This window comes from Vicia villosa, unplaced genomic scaffold (assembly GCF_029867415.1).
Source record: "Vicia villosa cultivar HV-30 ecotype Madison, WI unplaced genomic scaffold, Vvil1.0 ctg.000253F_1_1, whole genome shotgun sequence".
Classification (NCBI taxonomy): domain Eukaryota; kingdom Viridiplantae; phylum Streptophyta; class Magnoliopsida; order Fabales; family Fabaceae; genus Vicia; species Vicia villosa.
Window position 1 is genome coordinate 1 of NW_026705106.1, and position 17,375 is coordinate 17,375.

At 37.2% G+C, this 17,375-nt stretch overlaps 1 protein-coding gene and 1 pseudogene across 2 annotated transcripts; both read right to left on the bottom strand.

The window, feature by feature from the left end:
* Positions 1-4,261: 4,261 nt before the first annotated feature.
* On the bottom strand, positions 4,262-5,844 carry LOC131625983 (subtilisin-like serine-protease S; annotated as a pseudogene).
* A 3,922-nt stretch (positions 5,845-9,766) lies between these two features.
* LOC131625984 (protein transport protein SEC23 D-like) lies at positions 9,767-16,982 on the bottom strand. Of its 2 annotated transcripts, none has more exons than XM_058896811.1 (14): positions 16,510-16,982; positions 16,354-16,419; positions 15,660-15,713; positions 15,401-15,573; positions 15,085-15,271; positions 14,826-14,971; positions 14,597-14,751; positions 14,034-14,115; positions 13,832-13,947; positions 12,446-12,541; positions 11,264-11,390; positions 10,846-11,123; positions 10,320-10,534; positions 9,767-10,221 (listed from the first exon to the last, which is right to left on the bottom strand). In XM_058896811.1, the coding sequence occupies exons 1-14, from the start codon at positions 16,835-16,837 to the stop codon at positions 10,010-10,012; spliced, it is 2,235 nt and encodes a 744-aa protein (XP_058752794.1). In that variant the 5' UTR covers positions 16,838-16,982; the 3' UTR covers positions 9,767-10,009. The 2 variants fall into 2 exon arrangements, with proteins under 2 accessions (XP_058752794.1, XP_058752793.1); XM_058896810.1 differs by having other exon boundaries at positions 12,446-12,544.
* Positions 16,983-17,375: the final 393 nt, after the last annotated feature.

Consider the following 17,375-nt stretch of genomic DNA (forward strand, 5'->3'; position numbering starts at 1 on the left):
TGTTCCTGATATTATTGAACTCCGAAAGCGTATTTTGGAAGAAGGACACCGTAGTGGATTGAGTATTCATCCTGGTGCTACCAAGATGTACCATGATTTGAGGAAGTTGTTTTGGTGGCCGGGAATGAAGAAGGAAATTGCTGAGTTTGTGTATTCTTGTTTGACTTGCCAGAAGTCAAAGATTGAGCATCAGAAACCATCTGGGTTGATGCAACCGATGTATATTCCTGAGTGGAAGTGGGATAGCATCTCAATGGATTTTGTGTCGGGTTTGCCAAGAACTGTCAGAAATTGTGAAGCTATCTGGGTCGTGGTAGACAGGTTGACGAAGTCTGCACATTTTATACCAGTGAGAATGGATTATCCGATGGAGAAGCTGGCTCAATTGTATATTGAGAAGATAGTGAGTCTGCATGGTATTCCTTCAAGTATCGTGTCAGACAGAGATCCGCGGTTTACGTCTAAGTTCTGGGAAGGTTTGCAGAAAGCTTTAGGTACTAAGCTGAGACTGAGTTCTGCTTATCATCCGCAGACTGATGGACAGACTGAGAGGACAATTCAGTCGTTAGAGGATTTGTTGCGAGCTTGGGTGTTGGAAAAAGGAGGTACTTGGGATAGTTATCTGCCTTTGATTGAGTTTACCTACAACAACAGTTATCATTCGAGTATCGGTATGGCTCCGTTTGAGGCTTTGTATGGTAGGAGGTGTAGGACGCCGTTGTGTTGGTACGAATCTGGTGAGAGTGCTGTGATTGGCCCAGAAATTGTACAACAGACTACAGAGAAGATTAAGATGATTCAGGAGAAGATGAAGGCTTCTCAGAGTCGTCAGAAGAGTTATCACGACAAAAGGAGGAAAACACTTGAGTTTCAAGAGGGAGATCATGTGTTTATGAGAGTTACTCCTATGACGGGAATTGGTCGAGCATTGAAGTCAAAGAAGTTGACTCCGCGTTTTATTGGACCATTTCAAATTTCTGAAAGAGTGGGAGAAGTGGCTTATCGTATCGCTCTACCGCCGATGCTTGCAAATTTGCATGATGTGTTTCATGTATCTCAGTTGAGGAAATACATTTCGGATCCGTCCCATGTGATCCAAGTAGATGATGTACAGGTGAAAGATAACTTGACGGTTGAGACATTACCTGTGAGGATTGAAGACCGGAGACTGAAGCAATTGCGAGGCAAGGAAATAGCTTTGGTCAGAGTAGCTTGGGGAGGACCAGCTGAAGGGAATGTTACCTGGGAGCTAGAGAGTCAGATGAAGGACTCTTACCCAGAACTTTTTACCTGAGGTATGTTTTCGAGGACGAAAACTCTTTTAGTGGGGGAGAGTTGTAACACCCGTATAATTTTAATATTAATTTAATTGGAATATTGAATTAATAATTAGAATTATAAAGATTTTGTGAAAATAATGAATAAATAATGATTTATGGTTTTTGGGCCATATGAGTAAATAGTAAAAGGGGGAGGGTGATTTTATAATCCTTTTACTAAATTATTATTATTTTTCATAAAACAATTGGAATTGGGAAGAAAGAAAGAACGTGAAAGAACAGAGGGTTGAGAACACGAAGAACGAGAAGGAGAACTGTAGAGGGAGAGACCAAGGATCAAGAACAATTGTCTAAGGTAAGGGGAGACTCTCCATTTAATCTCTATTATCGTGTTATAGGTAATAGTATAGATTGGTAGTATTGTTTTGATCAATGGTTTCCATGTTCTGTGTTGTGTTCATCTTTTGGATTGAAATTTTGGACTGATAAATCCCTAATAACTGAGTAGATCTAGAGTATGATGAACAAAATTGATTATTGGATCATATACTGTAGTTTCTGGGTGAATTCGTATGCTATTATGAGATGAATTTTCTGGTTTTTAGACCCAAATCGCAGACTGTGCTGATGAAATCGCGAGGAAGACGAATGGTGAGTTGCAGGTTTCTGTGAACTGCTGTCCATTCACGTATGATACGCGTACGGTACGCGTATGGGGGGTGTGGTACGCGTATGGTACGCTCCCCATGGTGCATCAGAATGTGCCCTTCTGCTAGTACGCGTATGATACGCGTATGATGTTGTTTTGTGTGGAAATATGGTTCTGTCCATACGCGTATGATACGCGTATGGTGTGTATGTTTTGTCTGAAATTGTGCTTCTGCCCGTACGCGTATGATACGCGTATGGTGTGTGTTTTTGTGAAATTCTGGCCCTGTTGGTACGCGTATGGTACGCGTATGGCCAGCGTGACCTGCAGATTTTGCTGTTTTGTGATAATTGAAAGTCTGACGACGTGTGACTTTAAACTGATGATTCTGTATGAAATATTATTGTCTGATTTATTGAATGATGCAACTATATGTATATTGAACATACTTGTTAATGATGATGATGAGGAATGATGATGAATGAGTATAAGATGATGCTACTCATAGTATGAAGATGATGATAGTATGTTGTATATATGTTGCATGCATTCATAGTCATTTGATGAGGGCTGTATCCTAATGATGAGAGGATACAGTGAAGGGCAGGATTCCCATTGTGTGGAATCTGTGCTGGCAGGGCCGTATCTGGATGATGATAGATCGGTCGGTGGATGATGTCCACTGGTGATGTTTGGTACCACATGCATAGTGTCAGTTTCATGCATGTGCATGATTTGGTTATAACATGATGGTGTATGTTTTAAGATGACTTGTCTGTTTATCTGTGGATGTGTGAATGATGATTTGTCTGAATATGAAACAGTTGGTGAACGATATCACTATGATATGTTATTATTTATGATGCAATAACGTTGGTTAACTGTGATGAGACTCACCCTTACTTGTTGTCATTTTCAGATTGAGGATAGCGGCGCGACTTGGTGAGGATTAGCTCATAAGTCGGTTTTTAGTATTGTGTCGGTGTCATGCTCTGGTAGATGTAACACTGGGAACGCGTTGTTTTTAGAGTTCGATTATAACTCTATTTGTTTTGTTGCTAGAGTCTGATACATTAATGTTGGATGTTTGACTTGATGATTTTAATTCCGCTGTGTAGACATGGTTTGTTTATTGAGTTATAATTACAGATGTTTTCAGTGAATGCATGACATGTACCGAACGTGTATTTTTCTTTATTTACGAATTGTGACACCTCTTGCATGTTGACTCTGATTAATATTTATTCTATTGTCGCGGGTTTTTAGAGGGGTGTTACAGACATCAGTTGGAGGCCATTCAGCGACTACACTGTTGTTTTCGCCTTTGACAGCATCTCGTTATATTTTGGCTGGTTGGCATGCGGGACCAACACCATGGTGAGGTATCTCCCTGAGCGGTGCATGCGGCAGTTTGGATTTGTGCAGATGATACCCAGGTCACCTTTTGAGGCTGCTCCCGACACAGTTACCTGAGTGCAGCTCACTGACATATTTGCGGATTGGGAGCGTCATGTGGTACCAGAGGAGTATCGTCGTATGCAGGTCACCCAGGACTGGCACAGTGTGGAGGGGTATGTCACATGGTTCTATCGGGTGTCACATCCTCTGATGACATCCGACTCTCCGGCGCTCCTAGGCCAACATACGAGGAGATCCTGGAGAACCAGCAGGCCGAGGATGACCATGCCATTGATCTCCTGCCGATCTGCCAGCGGATAGAGCTGCTTAGGCGGGACGCGTTGGATCGATGTATCATTGATCAGGGCAGTCCAGAGGCAGTCGCCGTGGTGGAGAGGATCGTCGGTGAGGCGAGTCGTGCAGCGGCATACAGGAGGCAGAGGAGGTCCCAGGGAGAGAGGGTTAGGCATACCCAGTAGGGGTTCGGGTTTATTTTTCTTGTATTCGGATTGTATTTCGCACACTATTACTCGTTTTGTATATATATATATATATATATTATTCGGATTTTATTTTTCATATTAGTATTTTATGTTGATATGTCATTTAGTTTGTTCGGCGTTTTCGTTTAATTAAATACGGGACTGTTAAGAAAAACATAAAAAAAAACACAATTTCTTCATAATTCGGAAGTGCATTTCTGAAACCCCCCAAAATGTGAAAAAAAATGTTTTCAGAAGTGCATCTCCGAAAACACCCCCCATTTGATGTTTTCGGAAGTGCACTTCCGAAGTCTGAGAAAATTTAGAAAAAACAATACTTCGGAGATGCATCTCCAAAGCAGGGGTAAGTTGGGGTTTTTGCTGGGGGTGACCCCCATAGGGAGGTGGATAAAGAAATTTTCAAATTTAATAACACAACATCTGCGATAATTTTATATTGTAAATTCGTATGAGAATGGAGATATTGTTCCTGAAATGATGTTATAGTTGACAGGTAGTTGTTCAACTGTGGCTTCCTGGAGACCTTGCTGCCAGAATATTCAGTCCAGGTCCTGTGATATCAAGCTTGATAATATCTAGTGTTATATTTGACCAATAATAGTGCTTGGGATGACAAAACTGAAAACTAACTTCTTTGGCATAATGGTCAATAAGTATCATTCCAACACCATCACCTTGCGTTACTATTATGGATTTTTCTTCTCTATTGTCAACGAATGTTTCAATTGTGCAGATAACAATTTTTCCATTGATTAAGGAAGGATCTAGAGTATTGTTCTTGCAGAAGCTAGCATTTGTTTTTGGAACTCCAGAAGTTGCAGCCGCACTTCCATATAGAAAACCATGAAAACTCTCCATTTTTATTGGATTTAGAGAAAAACCCTTCAAAACTTTTGAGTTGTCGAGGTATATATTTGAACTGAATTCTCTATCTAACGTGCTAGCGGCGACGGTAAGGATCCAAGGAGCAACATTGCAAGCCGTTCGAGGAAAAACCGAGTTTCCAGCAGAAGCAGAAACAAGATTTCCCATTTTGAAATGCATGGAATGCTCCAACACTGAATGCATCCTCGAAGTAATTTGGCTGCGGGGGATTATGACCAAAGGAGAGGGAAAGTATGTTAACACCGCTATGAATGGCATTATCTATAGCAGAAAGAACATCAACATCATTGCAAAATCCAAACCAACAGGCCTTGTAGAGAGCAAGCCTTGCACTTGGAGCACCGCCTCTAGTTGTTCCTTTGGTAATTCCGAATAAGCTAGCATTAGCAACAATGGATCCTACAATGGTGGAAGATGTGTGTGTTCCATGTCCATCACTGTCTCTAGTTAATTTGAAGAAACCTTGTTGACAGCAGCTTCTAGAGGACCATTTTCTACTTTAAAACCTTTTGAATAAAGTTCTGCACCGATGATTTTACTGTTACAATTGGCTAGTGTAAAATTATAGCCAATAACAAATTCTCCCTTAAACTTCTTAGGCACGGAACCTATTCCGTAATCATTAAAGCTTTATAATTCCGGCCATACTCTGAGTAACCCAAAGCTCTGACCAACATCAAGAGTCCAAGGCAAAAAAACATCAAAGATAACACAACTTGGTGGAGTTTCTGAGGTGGACAGTTTCTAGAGAAGCTCTGAAAAATGATTCTGATCCAACTCTCTAAAAGGTTTCTTTGTAAATCTCTAAGCTTTCTCCCGCTGATAATCCTCCTTCATCATATCCATTTGAGATGCTTTCAACTTCGATTGATGTAAGGTTCTTGTAGCTAATAGTTTTCCAAAGAGAAGTAACGGCTATGAATGTTAACTTAACAGTAGCAGCTCCTCGTTTATCAGCCTCTCTGAAAAACATATGTCTGTCGTTTTTACTTCCAACACGGCACACAAACAAATTACCAGAAGTTACAAGCCTAGAATCGTGTCGAATGCCACTAATTTCAACTTCTAAATTCTCGTAAATTGAAACATGAACCACTTTACTCTCATGTAAAAGCTCAGCCAAAGTCATCTAAAACCTATGTTCAACTATTCTAGCTTTCTAACTCTTCACTAAACTATCAAAATCTAAATCAAACCAAGAATCAGAATCAGAACCTAAATTACCATCTTCGGTGAAATCTCCCGGAGTTTCATCAAAATTCACTGCAAGTCCCTTGAGTCGCTCGATTTCTTAGGCATCGTCGACTTCATATGGTTGAAGCTCTTCGTGAATGACTTCGGCAATATGTGTATCATAAGGTGGTAGTGATGGATCTTCATCAACAGGATCTACTACAGTATGTGTGTATAAAACCGGAGGAGTGGCCGCGAGTGGGCTAAGCTTAAAAGTAGGGTAAAGGTTTACAAAATCAGGCTCTATGGAAACATTTTCAAATAAGGAATTATTGTGAATCACATTTTGGGAAATCAAAGGACTAATCATAGGTACATTTTCAAACAAATCATCCCGGAATCAAATAACCAGCAACCGAAACAAACAAATTCTCACTACTCATATCATCAGACTCAAAACTCGGAAAAGCTAAGTCAATAATGTTAATATTGTTAATATGGTTAAGCTGAGTCAATAATGTTAAACAACATGCTTCAACATCATACCAGACATCAGAATCCTCAAGCTAATGACAGGGGCTTGAAATGGAATTGTTTCTTCTGTGGGATAAGATGAGCATGTCAGGCCACTTTATCCTCGAGATGTATTTATATCCCAAAGGTTGACCGAGCAAGGGATAAAATTCAAGGAAAGTATTTCCCTTATAGTTTATTTTGCAAAAGAATACTGGTATATCTTCTTTGACATTGGTTGTTCAAGACACATATTGAGAAACTGGTTGGAACAATATTTTCTAATCTTAATAAGGTTTTTATTATTTCTAAAGAACTAATGACTAGTGAAACTCTCATAAGCCAACTGTGTGACTAAAGTATGAAGATAAGTTTCATTAAAGAAGATTGTATGGTCACTAATAAGATGAAGACTAATGGGGGAGCTAAGTCCAAAATAGCTTTTATTTGTGTGGTTCCTCAAGAATCCACTAGCTCATCTACATGCTTTCTGATCAAAATCAAGATGAAGCCTATAAAAGTGGTAACATCAGACTGTTGACAAAGTTCTAAGAACTTCTATCATGGGACCAATGAGGTAAATACAAGATGGAAGACTTGCCTTAAGGTTGTTGATGGTTTTTCGAAAGAATATCCTGACTAATCCATTACAAAGAAAAATCAAAGATCTTCATCATTTCCTTCAAGATACCAGAAGGATGTACTCTGCTGATAGTAGAATTTTTGAATACTCCAGAACCTAAGTCAATGGTTCAATCATGGAGAAAAGGCTTGATGTCCAAACAAATGTTGGAACATCATTTAAACAGACTGGCACTCCAAAAGTGAGATCGGTTCTAAAGAACTAGAAGGCACAGAATCAAATAACTTCCAAGTCAACAATGTTTTCTCCAAAGCTTAGCTTATTCATGTAAGAGAATTCATTATTTAGATTTTGTTTCACCTATTGTTTCAACAAATAAATACCTAATTATGGTGAATTTAGGAGTAAAATTATGGGTCAAGTCTAATAATTTGTTTCTTCTTAGAAACAATTTTTTGTCCCTTGGATCAACAATGAGCTAATCCTGATATTTAACAAGGGTTATGTATTATGCAAAGAGGTTTTTACTCTCAATTATTTTGGATATTAGAGGAATACAATGTTCAATCGAATGTCTTGACATTGTACTATGGAAAATGGTTTAAATCCAAATATTCAAGGATGTCAGTGTGCTTAGCTGATCAAAAGAGCATTAAACTGATCATCTCTTATAGGGATGACAAGAACACCCAAATCTGTGGGGCCCACCCGCACCCGAACCCGAGTCAACGGGTGAAAACCCGAGTTGACTGGGTTTGGCTTGGGGTTCGGGTGTCACCCGATATTTCGGGTGCGAGTTTGGGTAGTGTGACCCGCACCCGAAACCCGAAATCACACCCGCTTATATATATATATATATATATATATATATATATATATATATATATATATATATATATATATATATATATATATATATATATATTATGTATATAAAGGAAAATTGTATTTTATGTATTTTGTTGCAGGTTCGGGTATGGGTAAAAAAAACTGAATCCAACAAGTGTGGACGTGGGTGTTATTTTTCCACCGAATAGCCTTTTGGTTCAAATTCGAATTCGGGTGCCGATTTCGGGTGCGAGTTTGGATAGTGTGAAACCCGCACTCGACCCATTGTCATCCCTAATCTCTTACTCTAGGGCCTTGCTGCAGGCTATAAGGGTAATATGGGAATTCTTTGGGTTCCTAAACTTGGAAGTGGATAAAGAAACCAGTGGTCTCAATAAGTTAGATGTTGAGGCAGTAGAAGATAGTCGATTAGAAAATGGAAATTTAGCAAGATTAAGGCCTAAGGCTTTATGCAAAGTATATTCTGATGTATTTTCCTATTCAATCCACCCATATGTAATGATTGCTAACATGGGGTGTGGTCCTAGAATGGTTGGAAAGGGGATATTTACATATATGGTACTAGTGACTCAACTAATGTTGCTATTCAGTAGGAGGAGTTGATGAGTTTATTGTAGGGAGTGATCTTGAAGCAGGATGTTGAAGATAGTTTTGTCTAGTGGCATGATGTGAAGGGTTTTTCAGTCAGGTCGAGTTACCATCAATTATTTGTGATTTTCAATGCAGGTTATCACGTGGCAGTGGAAGTGCAATAAGAACTGGGTCTGCTGCAGAAAATCAAAGTTTCAACCAAGATTCGATTATTTGGGTGGAAGTTATTCGTAAATAAAATGTCCACTAGGATGGGACTGCAAAAGAGAGGAGTATTCAGTGACTGAGACATGCTAATTTGAACATAAATAAATTCGGAGATGCATCTTCTTATCCACCCTAGACAAAACAAAAGAAGTTTGCATATACAATCCTATTTGTTCAATTCATTCAATATTTAGACCTATAATTTGCACGATGTATTTGATTTTTCACAAAACTATGAGTTAAAGCTATGCTGGAAAAAAATTGCAGGATCATTCATATCAAAGATTCCATCAAAGGTTTCATCATTTTGAAAAAGATCTGTTTCTAAGATCCCCAACAATTGAAGAAGCTTGAAGCATCGATTAGAGCACATAACATTTAATTGAAACTTCAACCTATTCCACACAATTACACCTTGCACATTATAGAACTCAGTTGGCTAGAACTACCTTGAGTAATCTAGTAAGGTCATTAGACATGAAGTCTTTTACATAACATAAGCCTAGATCCAGGGTTGTCTTTCCATCCTGAATCATAAGCCAATAAAAATGAAGTACTACCAAATACATATAGCCAATAAATGAAGTTCTACTCCTACCAAATACATAGTGCATATTATAAGTCTTAATATTGAATGTATTGAAAAAAAACATTATTGTGTTTGCAAACCTTTTTTGTCATGCTTTTCTTTTTTTCATAGACAGTGTTTGCCCAAATTATAGAAATAAAACCGACCGATCACAGAAGTATACTTCCAAATTTCCGGACTGTTTTTTCTCCCCAGATTTTCCGGACTGTATTTTTTTTATCAACTAAGGATGTGGCTCACTTGGGCATGAACTTGATGTAAATGGAATGCATCCGAAAGTGCATTTCGAGATTCCAAGAATATTTCAATGCTTACGGTGGAAAAAACAATTTCCTAATGGCCTAGCCTAGTTTGATAAAGAAGAAGGAAAGTATTTTAAGCCGAGATAGTCTTAATATTTACACAAAGAACAATCTGAACAATCATGTGCAAAGTTGCATTCAAAGCAAGTCGTTGCTATCAATTCTAACAGACATGTCAAAACCAAATTTGTATGTTCATTCAAACCATCTCTTCACTTTATCATAATAGATAGAAGAAAAGGTCTTACAAAGGGGGAAATATATTTTTATTAAAACTCATAATGTACATCGACTAGCACTTCAAAAGGGGTCACAAATGATTAAAAAGACAGGTACAACAAACGGGAAAAAACCACCACCTTGACTCAATTGCTCGTTCCTTACTAACTTAAACCCTTCCTCACAAAATGGAAGCTCCCTTAATGTATGTATACATTTCCTATTTTCCTGTATCTGTAAATAGACATTGCACCCCAAAGGGATCTCTCTATTTTATGAATTCTAAAACTTTCTGAGTTATATCTTCAAGGAAGGAAACAAAACCCATCACACTTGTAAGACCACTTCCATCAACATCCTGCTCCTCGATCAGAAAGTTCTCAAAAACTGAGGCATCGTCATGCCCTCCTCGAATAAATATGAGTTTAGGAGTGATGGATCTTTCTTTCTTCAATTTGTTGATTGTAGTCCTTAACAAGCCTGACAAGGTATTTTGCATATAATTTAGGCGGACCGTATTAAACTGATGCTAATTAATCCAATGCAGACAGAAGGAAGAAAAAATAGAAAAAACTTACAGTCATGGGGTGGAGGAAAAGGAAGAGTTGGGTCTGCAGTTGAGGAATAAAACACAATCAAAACTGTGAATGCATCCAGGAAAAATATTGGGCTGCCACTGGTAAGCAGTGCAGCACGACTCAAGGAATGGCGAGGATATGCTTGTTTGTCTGGAGTAGCATATGATGTCAATACTGGATACACAGCACGATGAAGAGAACTCGGTTCCAAAGCACTGCAACACAAAAAAAATGAATTACATAATCAATTCTCAAAACAACATACTGACAGCTTCTGAAGCTTTGCATTTTTATTATTTGGTTACCAGATTAACAACTGGTATCCTTATCTTTCAACTCACTTTTGCACACTCACTTTTGTTAAAATTTTAAACCAATTAAAACGGGAAAAATTTGTTTAAAGGTAACCTTTGGGTGTCTTAGACTTCAGTTCAATCAGTTTTATGTTTAGTCTATTTCCTTTTACCAGACAACATGATCATGCAAACTCCATTGCTAAAAAAAAAAAGAAGAAAGCATCAGTTACCTAAACAGGCATTGAAGATAGATCCGATAGTCAGGATGAACACCTTCTTCGTGGAAGCGAAGAAGAGGGTTTCGAAGGAGAGCAAAGATTAGGCGTGGTAGGGGCTGCAGTTGAGGACATTGAGAGAAGGCAACATCAATCTGAGATCTTATTGAATTTCCATTACTATACTGAACAAGTTTATAAGCATCATTGTACTGAGCTGCAAGGATCACTAGCCATTCTTGAAGCAAAAGTCTACCCTCCCGAACTCCTTCCTCCAAAGAGGCGAGTATAACCTGCAAAATACAATACAAGTAAATTAATCAGAAAATTGAGTTGAAAACAACTCATTATTATTAGTTTTAAGAAGAATACAGGACATGAGAATATTGCTATTGCGGCAATGTTATATAACTCAGGTTGAATATATAGTCACCTTATGCACAAGCAAAGATAGAACAACTTCAGGATCACAGCTGTCGTAAAGTTCGTGAATGTCCTGAGCAACGCCAAACTGCACTGTTCGGATCCTTAGCCGGCGTTGAAGAGAATGATGCTTTGTTCTGTAACAAAATTAAGTACACCAAACTAAGCCCAAAAAGTTTTCAATACATCGTTCAGAAAACTTTCGATCTTTGAAGAAACTGATAAATTTAAGCATATTTACAGAAGACTAGGAAGATGAGCCAATAAATATCAATAATGAAAAGGAATTGGCATTCCAAAAGCGGTTGTCAGACCACAACTACCCCAAAAACTTGAGTAAAGAGAAACAACAACATTAGCAACTAAATGCATAACAACATATATTGTTCAAGTTAACAGTAACGATTTTCTCAGGATGCAAAATAAAATAGAACTCTTGACATGAATTAAATATATATATTGTGCCAAGACAACCTCTCAAGATATCACATAATTGATAGTATCAGTGAGAATTAATAAACAACTATAATTAAAGGCACGCTACAGAACAAACCCAACAAAAAGACAAGCAGGCATATGGAAAGAAACAAAATTCATATATACAGATATAACTATTCTAAAATTATTCATTGGAGAATGTGGCAAATTTCACAACAGTGTTTTCCATCCCGAATCAAGCCTCTGTGAAGAGAAAACCAACAAAATATTCCTTAGGAAATGTGCTGAAATATTCATCGGAACTTGTTTCAAAATGTTCAAAGAGCAGAAGAGCCTTTGGTTCAAAAAATGTTAAGCTCTTGGTTGTGTTGGCCAAATGACTCATACACGATTCATACTTCACAGTCTAGTAGAAACTAAACAAAACCTAGAAATATAAGACAAGGTTATGTGGCTACTAAGAAATCCCATCTACAACTAACAGATAGTAATATTCCTATTGGACCTTTGAGCTTGTAATAAGAAAATATGCAAAAACTTTGGTTGCAGAAGAGAAGACTTTGCCAAGGAACAAGCAGCAAACTTCAGAAGAGACAGTTAATGCCCAGTGATAAAAAGAAATAAGTGGTAAGGTAGTGGTTTAGAAAAGTAATTAATATATTTAAATGAATGAACTTGACCATGAAAAAAAATAGCAATACGCCCACCATACGTGATATGAAAAACATCCATACAGGAGAATATGAATATATACCTGCTTGTAGATACCCCTCCTGAACTGGAAAGCTCCTGAGGAGGAACTACAACTGAGTACTGGAATGCAATCTGGAGTGTAGGAACATCTGATTTACTTCTACAAAAAAAAAAAAACAGAGAATAAAACTTTATCTGAATAGGAACCATATCATACAAGTATTCCTATATTATGGTAGAAATGATATCAAATGATAGTAGAAATTCAGCTACTTTTCCGTTAAAAAAATCCCTTGCATTCATTCACGTGCCAACAAGAGTATTATATTTATATTTATATTTATCTAACCCTGCTACTTTCAACAGGTATATATTCTCTTGAAAATATGTCACAAACATAAAAAAATAACACTATTCATTGTCAAGCAAAAAGCAGTGTATCTAACCCTGCTACTTTCAACAGGTATACATTCTCTTGAAAATATGTCACAAACATATTAAATCACATTATTCATTGTCAAGCAAAAAGCAGTGTATGTGAATATAAGATTGGACCGTCTTAGCCACAAAACAATGAAATTAAATTTCCTTTAGTTTCAACAGATTAGATTGGATTGTGTCTTGGTTTTCAAAAATCACTGCCACTCCAGAATTCAGCAGAAGAAAAACCAAAGACCCAGACAAACAAAGAGTTAAAGCTTGCACTGTTGCACAAACCTATGAAGCACAGACACCTCTTGGAGTAGGCGTGTCACGGTGTCCGACACTTGTACGACATCTGTATGGCATGTGTCGGAAAAGTCAGCAGTGTCCCAAAATAATTTTTTTTTTCTTTTCTTCGACATTCTTTAAATCGGTCTGACACCCATATAACACTCAAACAACACGTGTCGGACAATTCAGAGAACCGTCACCAAAAAATTGTTTTTTTCCTTAGCTACAACGCACCTTATATATTTTTTGGACAAATCTCACACACATCTTAGAGGGTTAAACATGTTTTAAAGCATTGTTGATCAATGAAGGATTAAAGACATTAATTTTGATTAAAATTTGTTTAAATCTATTAATAATAAATGAAGGTAAAATACTATCATGTATGTAGTGGTGACGTTGTCCTATATTTTTTGCATTATCGGTGTCAAACGTCCCTGTCGTGTAGTGTCCCAATGTCTGTGTCGGAATCCGTGCTTCTATAAAAAAGGCCATGTTTACATTATGTGAAACCACACACACAATAATTGATAGAAAAATTAATGAGTTTGGAGCTTAGTTATTTGGATTGCTTTGTAATAAAAGATGTAACGTTTAAATAACACAAAAGTACAAGACTTAACATGACATTTCCAACTTCTGAATGCACCCCATTTAAACAGTCGCATTAACAATATATAAGAATTCAAGTCATAAAGTTGAAGACGTGATAGTAACAAGTAATGATTTATACCTTGAAAACCCAATGTTGTTCTCAAACACAAAGTCATAAGCATATGTAGCATATGAATCACAGCATATTACATGTTGAACATTTTCATACTGTGGATCTGGAAAGAAGTGACCATACTGCAATACAATACTAAGTTATTGTATAGATTATAAGAAGATGCAAAAGTTGAGAATTACAAATCCATCACATACAACACACTTACAGAATTTCCAGGTTTAAATTCAGTTGAGGTTCTTAATCGCAGAACACAGCCAAAAGCATATGGCCTACTCAGCATTCGATACCTGCAAAGAGAGACATCACAATATATGATAAAAAGGCATAAGCGGTCAATATCATTGGTATTTGGGCAAGTCTTTACTTTACTAAATATCATTGATATTTAAGATGGTAGTGTGCAACACTTCAGATTTTCAAAAACATTTGTTTAATTATCAAATGTTAGTCCACATTTATCACTAAGGTAAGTGATTGATAAAAGCATAAGTGGTCAATTTAATTGGACTTCATAACTTTAAAAGATGTATGTAAGATAATATGCTTTCATTTTTATATGGTTAGCACAAAAATACCCAGAGGGATTAAGGAGAGAAAAAATGGTATAGTACAGCCTCAACCAAAGATTGTATCGAAGACATGGATACACAGCCAATCAGCAAATATTGAATATCTATTTCCTATTGAAGCACATCAAACAGTTGAAATGATTTTACCGGTAAAAGTTAAAACATGTCGAAACATATGATGTTTACAGATGAGACTTACATATCCTGAGGCAAAGTTGAATCTTCGGTACTTGTATAAAAAAATAAGGAACCCCCGCTTTCAATACTCAAAAATTTTAGGGATGCCAAATCAGTGTACTCATTTGTTACAGCAAATATGTCAACACATACACCTACTTGAACAGCAACAGCAGCCTGTGAAACACATATTAATTCTCCCACTTCTGGGATATGGGAAATAGTAATAGTAATAACAATAAGTTAAATACCAGATCTTTATAAAAAGGTGTCTGCTCTGGGAGTAAAGCACGATCCGCGTCCTCCCCTTTGCTTGCATACTGCTCACCATATCGTCTCGTGTCCAATTGTCCAGCTCCATAATCAGGAGGACCAGACAAGAAAGCAAAGATTCTAGCTGCAGTATTCAATAGAAATAATGGCTCACTGGAATTTTGAAGTAAGATTAAACATTACAAAAGTATGTTAACAAAATCATAAATGGTAAGATTCATGGATAATCATAGAGACCTAGTGCAAAAGTGTTTCCATATTCAGATCCAAGGTAACTGCAGAGGGCTTCCATTGCCACCCCAAAACCACGCCCACCTAGCAGAACACCATCCAGTCCTTGACCTGCTCCTGTGGTTCTCTCCCATGAAGTTGTTGGCCTAAGTGTTTCAAGTGTGGATGCAATACGGTCCTTACAGGTATCCACCTTCAATAAAAATACGGAGTTAAGATTTGACATATTTTTTCAAATAGTATAATACATCTGCTTTAACATCAGAACTTGTACCCAAGAAATAAAATTAAAAAACAAAAAAACATTGTAAAATTAACATACAGGAGCCAGAAACTGTAACAAAGGCATGACATCTTCAAGCTCAATTGTTAAGGTTCCCTCTGCATCAGGAGGGATGAAAACATTTTTCACAACAGGTATTGGACCTTGAACATCATACAGTCCTAGTTTGTGGCTGAAGGTAGCAAGCCCAAAAAGTGAACCGGGAGCAAGCGCTGCAATAGAACAACAAAAATAAGAGCAATATTCAACGAACATACCTTATGCAGGAAAGAAATATATAGTTTAATCAACATAATACCTTCCAAAGCTGCCAGTAATGCACTTTTAGTGAGTTCCAGAAATTCCTCTGAAGCTGCAGTGAAACCCGAGATGTTTATTTAAGTTGGTAACGAAGTAATAATTACAAAATGATACATCGGATTATTTAGGAACTGAATCAAGGCTACAAAGAAGACAAGTATAGGAAAAATACAATGCTTGAAACCAATCAAAGTTATAGTAACTAAATTAGGGGAAATTTTCTTCATCTTGATGATTGCATCCTTCTACACAGTTCTAAAATGACCAAGAATAGGCAGAAAGGGGGAAATGATAAGCAAAACAGATTAATATCATGGCTGTTTCTGTAATTGCGACCTTATCTTTCTACAAATTATGTGTCTAACTAGCAGTAAAATAAGCTTTGCAAATAAGCTTTGCATGTGCTTTCTGTCTTTTATCATTCACATTGAGCCCCGAAACATTATGTAATTTACACCCACAGTCTAACCCTCCAGTACCACATTCTAAAGAATGAAAAATTTGATACTATTGTTATTGTAAGTTCTAAAGCTACTTGCAGTTAGAAATTAGGATCCAGGTAATAGTCAATGAACCAACAAAACAAGTGCAAAACCTCACTGAACCAAAACCATTCCATTGTCAAAATCCAATCCCAGCTACTACAACAGATGAATAAGCAGTAAAATGATGCAAAAAGCAAATAATCTTACACGACAAGTCAACAGCAGCAACATAAACAGGACATGCTTGCAATGCAGCAGCATCAGATTCTTCTTCTGCAAAATCGAAATCCAAAACCGTTAAATTCCAAAAAAAAAAAACTGAGCAAAATCAAACGAAGAAACCAAAACAATTGAAATCCTTACGAGGCAATTCGAGATCTACGAAAGAGGACATCATCTCGGCGCACGATTGCGGTCGAGAATAGCGTTCGATCGCGTTGGAAGAGAGGCCGTTGAGGTTTCCGCAGAGGGAGCAAGCCCATGACCATTGTTCAAGCTCACAGTAGGTGTTGAAGTAAGCCCAGCAATTCTCGCACCGGGGTAAGAGGTCGCCGCCGGATCCGTATGCCGGAGATTGGCCGTTTTCGTCGGCGGCGGCGAATGGTGCGACGGTTACTCCCCATAGGAGGCCGGAACCCTCGCGCGCGTCCGCATCAATTGGAAACCGTGATACTGTGGCTCTTACCGCCATGTTGTTTTTGCTTCTGATTCTCAGTCTTCACACACACACTGTTCTTTCTCGTGTGTGTGCACACCGAGTTAGACTCAGACTCGCTACGCGACTTGACTCACTGTTTTGTGTTCTTACTTCGTAACTCTCAGCTCTGGTGTTTTTTTTTTTTGTTAATATTTTTATTTCTAATGAAATAATTATTGTAAAATTAATTTTCACATTTATTTACATCTTATTTTATTATTTTTAAATGTTTTTCTATAAGTTTAATGCTTGTGAAATGTCAGGAGTTTGAAGTTGTTGATATTCGCTACTAATTAAATTAGTTTAATAGATTTTTTGAATGTTTTTAAGTTATTTATTTAAATTAATTTACTATATTTTTATTGAAAGAGATAGAGAGAAAAAATAAAAGAAAATGTTGTCGGAATTTGAAAGTTAATAATTAATAGTTTTTAATTGTAAAAAAAATTTCGAATGTTATTGTTTCGTTTGTGGAATTAGAAATGTATGGTGAAATGTATTGGAGTAATAGAGTCATTTTTCGTTACAACGA